General features: G+C 35.9%; 1 protein-coding gene across 2 annotated transcripts in view; it reads right to left on the bottom strand.

The window, feature by feature from the left end:
• The window catches only part of LOC136838820 (glucose dehydrogenase [FAD, quinone]-like), a 187,611-nt gene that overhangs the window by 37,053 nt on the left and 137,536 nt on the right, over positions 1–13,022 (bottom strand). For both annotated transcript variants that reach the window (XM_067104437.1, XM_067104436.1), the window contains exon 2: positions 2,027–2,229. In XM_067104437.1, the coding sequence (XP_066960538.1) occupies positions 2,027–2,229 (203 nt within the window). The remainder of the gene's footprint in view (positions 1–2,026; positions 2,230–13,022) is intronic.

Genomic DNA, 13,022 nt, shown 5'->3' with positions numbered 1-13,022 from the left:
ATACACATATATACATATATAATGTATATATATATATATATATATATATATATATATATATATATATATATATATATATATATATATATATATATATATATATATATATATATATATATATATATATATATATACATACATACATACACATATATATATATATACATACATATACATACATACATACATATATATATATATATATATATATATATATATATATATATATATATATATATATATATATATATACTGATAGATAACAAGTGCATTATTCCCCTTTGAGATTTTGCGCAATTAATGTTCAGCGTTTTTCTTACCGCAGCAATAGTAAAGATACTAGTAGTGAACTGGTGGCAACAGAAATAAAGTACTCTTATGACCATCCTCGTATTTAATGAGCCTTGTTTCCAATTCTAAAACTCCACCCATCTCATTTATTCTGGTCGTAAATGATTCTCTTTCGCTGCGATATTCAGAGGCATTGCATTCTCTCTCTCTCTCTCTCTCTCTCTCTCTCTCTCTCTGTAATATAACCGTATATGATTAAATGGTCACAGATGAGGACACCAAGATAATAAGCAAAAACGAACAATAACGACAATTGGACAAAAACAAATATAAAAGTAAATGAAAAACGAACAAACACGAACAAGGAAAGGAGGTCGTAATATTCGAGTACCGTTGCTAGTAGCTAGGCCTGCTCTACTCTCTCTCTCTCTCTCTCATTTAAGTTTCACAGTGTTTCTTTTGGTATTCCCGTTACTCGGCGCCCTCAGATATCGTTTGTCAATAATTCTCATGAAATAAGCAACTTTCAGTTTTAAATTATAGCAGGAATTTGTAAACCGTCCTGTCCACTCCATTAAGTCTCAGGCATTCCCATAATAAATAAATAAATAAATAAATTAATTAATAAATATATATATCAACTCTATATAGCATTTATGTATTCAATAACTCTCTTTGATAACTAGCTTAGGAGCTTTATTGAAAAACATCTGTTTTCAAAATTCGCCTGAAAATGTTTCAAGTCCAGCCAATACTAATTGCTGTGCTGACACAAGAAACAGAAAAAAATAGCAACTATAAGTAATTTATTTTCACGTAAGTTTAGCAGTCTTGAAGGGTATCATCAGCATTTACATTTACTGAATTTAAACATTTAAAATTATCAAAATCTCATAAAGAATAAATGTAATTTATATAATCTCACGCCATTTAGCGAAGGCGTTACGGAATATATCAACTGCGAACTTCAATCTCAGATCAACTGAAATTAAACTTGGACAATTCTTAGCCAACAGTCGAAACTGACAGAAACAATAAACTATACATACCTGTGTATATAACTTCATTTCTTTTAAGATGCACATAGGAAGTAATAACACATTGCTTATGAGTTTTTATGCATATCCCCATATATGTTTGACGTGTGCGTACATTTAAAGTAGTACAAACCCGGAGTGCGTTATGTACACAAACGGTGCCGATAAAGGAATATACTGGGCAATACCAAGTGGGAGACTTCAACAGACCGAGTAAAGTGATCTGGACGATGCTCATATCCCCTCCCGTACTACCACTTACGAAACATGACTAGGAAAAACGTAATTCAAAGATGAAAAATCGGAATTTCAGTAACCAGTAATGAGCACACCGGGCCTCAATAAACACGTATAAATGCAGGATTACCTACTACCACGAACTATTCATTGGCGTTCTAAACAGAAACTTAAATATAGCCGTAGAAAGGAGATTAAGACAGAAGAGCACTGGATAACATTATGGAGAGGAAAATAAGGCATGGGTGGTAAGTTTTAAACCGAGGTTATATATATATATATATATATATATATATATATATATATATATATATATATATATATATATATATATATATATATATATATATATATATATATAGACAGAGAAATAATTAGATAGATACATAGGCAGATAGACAGATATAGACAGATATTATTAATGTAAGTCATACATTCATTACGTATAGCCTAATACTTACTTTTCCAGACATAGCTAGACACGCCGAATCCTGCGGTTCTGTTTTGTACTGCCAGTCCATTTTGGACAGCTGCAGATACCCAGCCAGAGCAGGCACGTCGCTGATCTCGGTCTCATCCCCTCCAGCCTCCAGCAGGAGGACTGTGTGGTAGGGATTCTCCGACAGACGGTTGGCAATGACGGCGCCAGCAGATCCGGCACCAACTGGAGGGGAAAGAAAAAAATTCACGGTTATGGACGTTCAAGTGATGGGGCAACTTGGAGACTAGTAAATAATAATAATAATAATAATAATAATAATAATAATAATAATAATAATAATAATAATAATAATAACTAAAATTCTATCTGTATCACTACAATCACCACTACTACCTCTACAATAACAAGAGCATTCCGAGAACGCAAACCTCCCTTTCGGCTAAGCAATTCCCCGGGAGAAATTAACAAAAATGTCCTTTACCAAGACCTGGTTCACTTCCTAATTTGATCAACTGATATCAGTCACAAGGTCAATTTGACTTCCAAATTTTATTCAGCTTGCCAGCTGTTTGATTTGACTTTTTGGTGCCTTATTAATATAAAGTTCAAGAGAACCTGTATTGGATATCATTGTTCCTTAAATGTTTGAAAGATCAGCCTCAGTAATCCTTTCTCCATCTAATGTTATTTTACCTTTTGTGGATACTCTGTCTTCATAACTTCTGTTTCTCAGAAGTATTTTGAGTCCTATCTCTATCAGATGTATTTTGAGTCCTATCTCTACAGATGAATGATGCATTTTATTGAGCAAACTGTATATCTTCAGATAATTAAAATAAAGATAGTGATGTTCCTAAAAACAAGAATACCACACAAAAAGAGTCGTGCTTTAAGCCTTGCTGTATTTTCAATTGTATTTAAGAAAATCATTATATCTTTACCTCAACATGAATTGTCAGCGCCGTAATTGTAGTCGGTATATATAGCTTCAGGCTACAATGTGACATTGTTACAATTTTATGTTCCACTTTAACTCTGCACTTACCGGAGGTGATGGAGACATTAACGACACGAAAATCTCCAAGACCGCTGTTTTTGAAGCGGTCACAAACTGGGGTGATTTTAGTGGTCTGGATTCAATGAAATAATTGAGGGAAGCTTGGTTAAAAAAAAATGAAATAAGGAAAACGGTTCAAAACATTTTGTGCTATCTACAACGCAAAAAATAAAAATAAAAAAACTGGAAGCTGAAATAGTAAAATAGTCAACGATTCTCTAGTGAAAACAGTAAATGGTGAAAGGTAACAAGAAAGTAGACAAAATAGTTCAATATGAAATAAAAAAAATATTAACGAACTGAGCCTTTCTATTCTAACTTATTATGGTTCATCACCCAGGTATCGGTCTGGTTATTAATTTGTCCACTACATTCGACTAAAGAAAGAACTGTGCATGCTTTAAAGTGCATGTAAGGGAAGTTGGCTCAGTGTACACACTCTCTCTCTCTCTCATTATTATTATTATATCCGCCAGCCAAGATTTTCCCACGGACTACTTTCCCAAAATAGCAACGCAAAAGAAAAAAGTGTTTGAGCCAACCGATAATATGTTTCAATATCACAGGGCGCTTTTTACAAAACTGTTTTCTGAGGAAAGAAACAAAAGTAGAAAAAAATGTGATAAATCAGGAAAAGAAAGCGCTTGCACCGTTGCGTGACAATCGAAGGAAGCAATTGCAAGCCACGGGTCTTAACTTCGAAAGCAAATGACAGGTGTTTAGAGGAGGAAGATGGAGCGTTTCGTATGGTTAACGGGGTCAATCTGTACTAATCTTTTTCATTAGTAAGAATGCCTATTTTTTCCGTCTAGTTTTATTTTCCTTCCGAATTGTTCCCCCTTCTTTATATAGGGTTGATGTGCCGACGGTGTCCACTCACCTATTTAGAAACATTTAGAAACCCAACCATTTCATGGGAATGGCCAGCTTCCTATTTTATGATGGAGTCCATATGGAAGCAAAACTCACACTTCAGGTACTTTCTTTTGAAATGTAAATGAATCAGTCAATGTATACCTTAGTTTAACCAGACCACTGAGCTGATTAACAGCTCTCCCTGGGCTGGCCCGAAGGATTGACTTATTTTACGTGGCTAAGAACCAATTGGTTACCTAGCAACGGGACCTACAGCTTACTGTGGAATCCGAACCACATTATAGCGAGAAATGAATTTCTATCACCAGAAATAAATTCCTCTAATTCTTCTTTGGCCGGTCGGAGACTCGAACGCGGGCCCAGCAGTGTTATCCGAGAACTATACCGACCCGTCCAATGACGAACTATGAATCAATCAAACAAATATGCTACATAGAGAGAGAGAGAGAGAGAGAGAGAGAGAGAGAGAGAGAGAGAGAGAGAGAGAGAGAGAGAGAGAGAGTTATAAATCGACAAGGAACGTTAACCTCATCCATTCGCCGATTCTGACTCTGGCCTGGGGGTCGTATACAAGAGTGTGGGATGTAAGGGAATGCAGGGTTGGATTGAAAGCTCCCTCAGGCAAAGAAAACGAGCTGGTAATGCCCTTTAGGCTGGGATGTTCAAAGAACCGCACGGAATGCAAAGGCTCAGGGCCAAGAAATATGCGGTTATTTGAACCGCCGTTACGCATTTAAAAAAAGATCCCTCCATTTACTTTGGGGTGTACATTTTTTTTCCATAAAAACAAAGTGAAATCTTGCGAGGACAAAAATAGAAGTCTACTTGAGAGAGAGAGAGAGAGAGAGAGAGAGAGAGAGAGAGAGAGAGAGAGAGAGAGAGAGGCATTTAAAAAAAAAAATGCCTCCCTTTATGTTGGGGTGTATCTTTCTTCCATGCTAACTAAGCGAAAGTTTGCGAGGACAAAAACAGAAGTCTACCTGACAGAGAGCGAGAGAAAGAGAAGGTGAGAGGTGGAGCGTATCACTTCCATCTACTACCATATTACAACAGCGCGTAGGTATTCACCAATAATGGAACCTCAGAGGCAGATCAAAACAAACCAACCTCTAACCTTCATCATATCATCAACGGAACCCAATCTGCATCTCTGTCGTGCTAAGAGGACGGACTTTCTCTCCCGGACCCTTGTGACCAGAATAATACCCTTCGTTTTGTGACTACCGCGAGACCTGTCCCAACTCTGTTATTATCTACTCCATTTGCATAATTCTCCCCGTAGGAATCTCAACATTCCTAAATTTACAATCTTCAACTCTCTTTGTTTGTGCGTCCACAGGTCTCTTTATAGACCGGTTTAGCGTCCAGCAAATACTGAGATTCACGCTTCATAAGCCTAAGTTTTTCACCGCAACTGAATTAAAATAACGTTTGGATACGAAGCTGTCATCTTAATAACATGAATTTCTAGTTATAAAATTTAAAGGGACGTTCACATGATATGTTGTGAAAATGTTAACCAGTAATGCGTTTAGCTCTTATGTAGAATCCAAAGCATTAACAGAAATAATAATAATAATAATAATAATAATAATAATAATAATAATAATAATAGATGATTCCGGGCTATAAGATCAACTATTTGTCGAAAACTTCATGAAACTTGATACGGTTACTTGCAGTCAAAGAGAGAGAGAGAGAGAGAGAGAGAGAGAGAGAGAGAGAGAGAGAGAGAGAGAGAGAGAGAGAGAGAGAGAGAGTAATTGACATAATCTTATTCATTTCCAAATACTAAAAGAGAAGAAATCCATCGAATGAAAAAGAATTATAATAACATTATCAAAGGGTTCACATTCAATTAGACAATTAGTCGTGAATGAAAAATGTGTAAAGAGAGAAAACTGACATAGGTTTCCGGATGACTGTGTCCTAAATAAACACTGAAAAAAAAAAATCAGACAAATAGATGGTTGATTCTATAATGATGCATATCAGTTACGATATCACTTAACACAGACAAAGCAGACAGACACAGACACATACACACACTATATTTGTATATGTAAATATAGATAGTGTGTGTGTGTGTGTGTGAATGTGTTTAAAAGGTAAATATGTATGTAGAATTTGTGGTACTTGCGCCGTCTTAAACCATCGTTCCATAATAATCATAAACTACGTCATTCAAGAACGTATTAGAACGCAGCAAACACTATAAAAGACAAATGTGACCATTACTACTTTAAAAACATAACAAAGAGAGAGAGAGAGAGAGAGAGAGAGAGAGAGAGAGAGAGAGAGAGAGAGAGAGAGAGAGCATTCCTTGCTTCTACGACTTGACCGAACTGTGCTAAAAAGTGCAACCATACTTCACCCTTTACGGACGATAATTAACGGGCTGAGAACAGGTAAGGTGAGGGAAGAGTACAGAGGAGAAATGAGCTACGTACAGGTAACGAATTCCATAAACTGCACCGTAAGGACAAGCTTTCTAACCGAATCCAAATCCCGGAAACTTCAAAGATAACGACTAGTAATATAAAATTAAAAACAAATCAATTGCTTGTAAAATTTATTAACATTTTGTATTCTGCAATGGTAATGGTGGATGATGCGTTATGTTATTGCTATTGGCTTCTGCCAAAAAATCATATTGCTGCTTTTCCAGAATTTAAATGCATTATGTCATCTAAACATACTATGAGTTTATGCGTACAGTTCATTAATTTAACTAGACGGTACTATAGACGTTTCCTATTAGGCAAGAGAGGGTCGGTGCAGCAAATTCCTGATACCGTTCAATATAATTCAAAATAACGTTTGTATAATTATATCAAGAACCTGCTTCGCCAACCTTCCGATGCCTATAAGGAGAAGCCTATAGTACCGACTAGTTAAATTAGTGAATCGTGCTCCTAAGCACATAGTTTATTTAGAAAACATAAAGCATTTGATTTGAAATCTGAAAAAAATAACATGATTTTACCTGCAGAAACCACCAGCAATAACATAAAGCATCAACCATTTACAACTACAGAAGAAACGACAAAAACGCCACACACAAAATTCTGACGACTATTTTTTTTTCTTCTTAATGAACGGAACAGCGGTCATAACGAAGGAGACGTTTAATAACCCATCAGTGATTTACAACCCATAAAATGGAGTGGCTGAGCCAGTCGTTTAGATCTGGTGGGCAGTGGCCTTAAAGGATCTCGTTATGAATAAGTAATATTCCTTACACATTATCGACGCAAAATGTTTGGAATGGAATGGAATATAGAGTTTAGGCCAAAGGCCAAGCACTGGGACATATGAGGTCATTCAGCGCCGGAAAGGAAATTTAGAGTAGGTAGGTTTGAACAGTGTAACAGGAGAAAAACCTCGCAGTTGCACTGTGAAGTAATTATTAGGAGAGGATGGCCAGCAAGACGGAAGAAAGATAATATAAACGGAGGTACAGTAAATGGAATGAAAGGGGTAGCAGCTGGGGCCGCCGCAAAGTGACGCCTACAAACCCCGTCTTTAGTAATGCCTACAGGGGCACCCAGTTCATAGAGAAATATATGGCATGGACAACACAAAGAAATCATTATGCAAAGAGCAAAAATAAATTGTGACCACAAAATCTTACACTAGCAAAAAAATCTGACCTGAAAGTCAATTGGCATATAATTCTGTAACGTCTTTCCTTCCTCGAAACAAAATCTACATTATTTCCTAGTCTGCTTTATTTAAGAAAAAACTGAAATCGTAGCAACTTGGAATATGCATGATAATGACAGCATCAATGAAAAATGGCAAAAAAATCAAAAGCCTAATGGAAAAATCGAGGCCAGTTGTTATTTCATTTCACAGATATAACATTTCGACAACAACAATTCCATTAACATTGAACATATAAGAGATTTCTGCAAAACTGCATAGATATAGAGTCGTAATATCACATCCAAAGCCATAGGTATCTTCAACATCGATGGGCGATATTTTCAGTCGCATCGTTATCAAAATAATTACAGTATATTGTAGAAAAATCCTGCATAATCAAACATTTTCTCTTTTTCTAAGAAAACTTGACTTCAAAAATTATTCATATCGTCTACAGTGTATATGGTATGGCATCGCATTTTCATTTTTTTTTACAAACCACCTACATCGAATTCATCTTTTTTTTTTTTTTTACAATAGACATGCTGCAATAGCTCCAGTGGGACATGTACACTCGGCAAGAAAAGTGAAGATACAGTTTTCTTTAGATTTCGTTCATCAATTTTTATTTTTTCTTACAGAAAACACATAATCTCAGTAAATTTACTCTAGAATATGAAAATACAATGCAAATTATATCATATATGTTAAATCTGCAAAACAAAAATGTTCAGATACTTAAAAACACCAATATGTCCGAAGTAATCAAATTTCTCAGATGACTTCGTTCATAGAGATCTAAAAGATAGTGTGTGAATATCTCGGTGTAGTACTCTTTATCAGAACGGCAATATTTACTCGTTTTCCGTTATGGACAGGCTTATTATTGCATCATCATACGAGGTAGTGATAATTTCTTTAATTTTCACACATTCATATTTGTATTTCACGGTGTTAAAAGTCAGCTGGAATTAATGGCAGTAAATGTTGCGACAGCTACGGTAAGTTGACCAAATCTATTTAAATCTGCAAGAGCGTTCTCTATGATGTGTGGAGCACTTCAGCGGGAAAACACAAATAACTGGATGTTTCCTGACGTTGCCCGTTCTCTCTGCGTTGCCATATCTCTCTCTCTCTCTCTCTCTCTCTCTCTCTCTCTCTCTCTCTCTCTCTCTCTCCATCGCTAAAACATACTATACAAATATAGTATCGCTCAATCTCTAAAAAAAAAAAAAATAATGAAATGAGTAGCTCTAATATAGGCCCTAGGCTTACACAACAGCAACTCTCTCTCTCTCTCTCTCTCTCTCTCTCTCTCTCTCTCTCTCTCTCTCTCTCTCTCTCTCATACTATACAAATATAGTATCGCTCAATCTCTAAAAAAAAAAAAATAATGAAATGAAAACTCTCTCTCTCTCTCTCTCTCTCTCTCTCTCCATCGCTAAAACATACTATACAAATATAGTATCGCTCAATCTCTAAAAAAAAAAAAATGAAATGAGTAGCTCTACATATAGGCCTGAAGCACACAACAACTCTCTCTCTCTCTCTCTCTCTCTCTCTCTCTCTCTCTCTCTCTCTCTCTCTCTCATCGTAACATTGCATTCGTTCCTTTATTGTTTCCCCACGTTGCTCAAATTTAACTCTTGATTTCACTATGGAAGATCGCGTTTCCGATTATGCAAGCATTCCGTTCATTGTGGTGCCATAAATTCATTTGTATAAGGTTAATTGGTAGGTTACGTCGAAAAATGTTTATTTTGCTCAGAACTGTCGCTGCAAATTACAACTTGAACGAATACTGTAAAGCTTACTACTGCATTTAAGTATCAATGATGTCAGAATCGTAGAATATGATTGAAAGTTATAGGAGGTCAAGCAAAAAACCAACACACTAAGACAGAAGCTCCTCCCCTTTCTAAAGTTGCCAGATGTCGCATTATTGAGCAATATACTGTATGTCCGAAGATTTAAAAAAACTGTATCTTCACTTTCCTTGCCGAGTGTACACAAGAATGCATATCTACAATGCAAATGCAAGACACAAATATGACGATATTTGAGAGAGAGAGAGAGAGAGAGAGAGAGAGAGAGAGAGAGAGAGAGAGAGAGAGAGAGAGAGAGAGAGAGAGCTTTTTTAAAGCGTCCATCTAGCAACTTAGCATGTAAATGCTGGTCTTTTATGGCCTCGGGCCAACGTTCAAACAATAATTACAACTCACAAGCATTTGCTTGCCACGACATTAAGTCTTCGGAAGGAGGAAGCAATTACAGCGTAATTAAAATCCTGAGAGAGAGAGAGAGAGAGAGAGAGAGAGAGAGAGAGAGAGAGAGAGAGAGAAGAGAGAGAAGAGAGTAAAAAAAACAAAATCCGCGAGTTTAAACTGCGAAAAATGAGCACAAAATATCCCAAGGTACTGGATGCTATATAGAATGGGCGATAAATTATCGTACAACGCCTAAGACGGTTGTATACGCTGACCTTCGTGCAATGCGGCAAGAATCTCCATGTTTCCGCATGTGCAGTTTCTCGTTGTTTACAGACACGGTGCCCCGGGGAACCTCCCTTTAAGTCGGTGCGTTTCACATGCCAGATGGATGGTCATAAACCTTATTCGTGAATAAGCCTCAATAATGAATGCGTGAAATGGTCAATGAATTTACTCTGAATACGTAAGGTTATGAATGGGGTAAACAGCTGCCTAAACATACGTATATCATAAATGAATGAACAGGCGACGTAAAAATTAATATAATGTAAACAGACAGTTACCGCGCTCAGACAACTTCGCACTTAGACTTGTCAGCTTGAAATGAAAAGCACTATATCGGATAAAGCTGATCATAAGCTACATAACTCATCGAATTCGCAACGCGATGGTATAGAAACAAGGAATGAGAAAACAATAAGAAAAGCAAACGTACGGCCATTAAAAAACACCCCTTCTAAAATTCGTAATCCTTTCCTAGTTCGTATAATCTTACCGGCCTTATCTGTCAACTAGAGAATTTACTTTTCATGAAAAATTACCCTAATTACAGTGCAATAATACACACATAATACACACATTCACACACATTCACACACATAATACACGCACATATATATATACACACATACACTGTATATAATACATACATATATATATATATATATATATATATATATATATATATATATATATATATATATATATATATATATATATATATATATATATATATATATATATATATATATATATACACATGTGCGTGTGTGTGTGAAGTAAAAAAAGTCACTGGTAGTTTATCCAATAACAGCTGCAAATAGCAGTTATAATATTAACAATTAAAAGAATAATTAAAAAACAAAAATATTTTAAACTGTAAATAAATATTACCATAAACTAAAAAATAATCCAATGACTCGTCGTCCATGATACCTCTTCATCTACGTGGGCTGGTGAACATTTTACATGTCCAGTTGAGAGAGAGAGAGAGAGAGAGAGAGAGAGAGAGAGAGAGAGAGAGAGAGAGAGAGAGAGAGAGAGAGCCTGTGCAAGCGGTCATGCAAGCACGCACTGGTCAAATGAACAAGGGTCACACTAAGTGAACCTGCTATAGAAAGCGCCAACTCATAAAAGAAAAAAACAGGCCTAGCTCAACGCGCCGACTTTCTAATAGTGGTGCTAAACAAGGATGGTCGCTCAAAGAGAGAGAGAGAGAGAGAGAGAGAGAGAGAGAGAGAGAGAGAGAGAGAGAGAGATTGATTTATGAAATTTAGGCTGTCAAGCCAAGCACTTGAGCACTTTCGGCCATTCAGTCTTCTCAAGAGAGAGAGAGAGAGAGAGAGAGAGAGAGAGAGAGAGAGAGTCTCAATCTCCTTCATAATCACGTGCATGGCAGTAAGAAAAAAAGACAAGAAATCAGTAAACTAAAGCATTAAATAGACTGAATAGTTCCGAATAGCGCCACAAGGAAACGAAATCAATAAAAAATTTAAATATGAAATTGATAAACTAGCAAACTTTAAAAATGAAAATGTTACTTATTTAAAAAAGTATCAGCCAAATAAAACGAATAACCCGCCAAAACAAAAACTCGTAAACATAAAAACTTGGATTAACAATTAATTATAAATATGCACTGAAAAAGCCGTATTTTCTATTGAAAATAATTTTACTCATATTACAAAAAAAAAAAAAAAAAAAAAAAATGTTCTGACCGCACGACCAGGCCTAATCCAGCCCTCACACGAATAAGAGAATGAAAACGAGTGGAGGTCCGTTCTAGCAGGCTGACACGACACTCGCTTTAGGCTTACAGCTGTAAGTATGGCCATGTGATGAGGAAAAATGTTAATCACCCAGTTTAGAAAAAAAAGTGGGAGGGAAAGGTTTGAGGAATAGGTGTGGTCTTCACCCATTACTTGAGTTGGTTAGTAGATCTCTGAGACGTTCATTTTCCTTTCCGTGAGGCTAGTTTCTTAAAGAAATCCCGATAAGGAAAATCCCTTAATGAAAGACAATTAGCCTCCAGACTGCATGCAAGGAGATTTTCAAATAACGCAGATGATGGTACTACATCTGCCTCTTTAGCAGGGCTGCCGATCGAGGCTACGGCCTACCCCAACGCCAAATCAAAGTCCTTCAAAAGAAGGCATCGTGCTTACCCCATATGAAAAATGGGGAAAAAGCACGTTAAACGAAGAAGACTTACTTCTCCTGATGTTCCACAGGGTTCTACATTTCCCAAACGATTTTTTTTTTATACTTCCATTTCTTTTCTCAGGAAAACGTTCTGTCCGTCACTCAAAAACCAATATTCGCGTAAGGACTGTTGACCGCCATACCTAGAGTGACCATCCTTAGCCAAAAAAAAAAAAAAAAAAAAAACATACAGTTCCGATATATGGAACTACCGTAAATAGCTGATACTTGTTATTCTCCACATGTTTTGGCATCATCCTGGCCATTTTTTCCTCTCTCTCCTGATCCAATTATGCAAAAACGCTTCCATGTAATTGTTGAAGATGCCTCCATATTTACAGTTTACCTGACTTCAGTATTCCTAAAACTGAAATACGTTCACGTTGTTCGCTTCATAATGAGTCAACCATGGCAAGTATAACCGAGGTGGTCAACATACAAAATAATTTGTATTTACTAAACATATTAAAAAATGTAAAACAGTCACCTCAGCTCTAAAGCAGGAAAAAATAGAATGTCTTAACTTATGCATTAAATTAATAACCCACACTAATATCACATATTTATTAAGGGTGTCTGAAAAACCTGAAGACTAGACTGTCTAATACATTAATTATATATATATATATATAAAATATATATATATATACATATATATATATATATATATATATATATATAATATAATTTATATATATAGCTAATTTACGTAAACATATCTCCATACACTCTCATACACCAAA

This window comes from Macrobrachium rosenbergii, chromosome 5 (genome assembly GCF_040412425.1).
Source record: "Macrobrachium rosenbergii isolate ZJJX-2024 chromosome 5, ASM4041242v1, whole genome shotgun sequence".
NCBI lineage: Eukaryota > Metazoa > Arthropoda > Malacostraca > Decapoda > Palaemonidae > Macrobrachium > Macrobrachium rosenbergii.
This window is presented reverse-complemented; position numbering and strand designations above follow the sequence as displayed.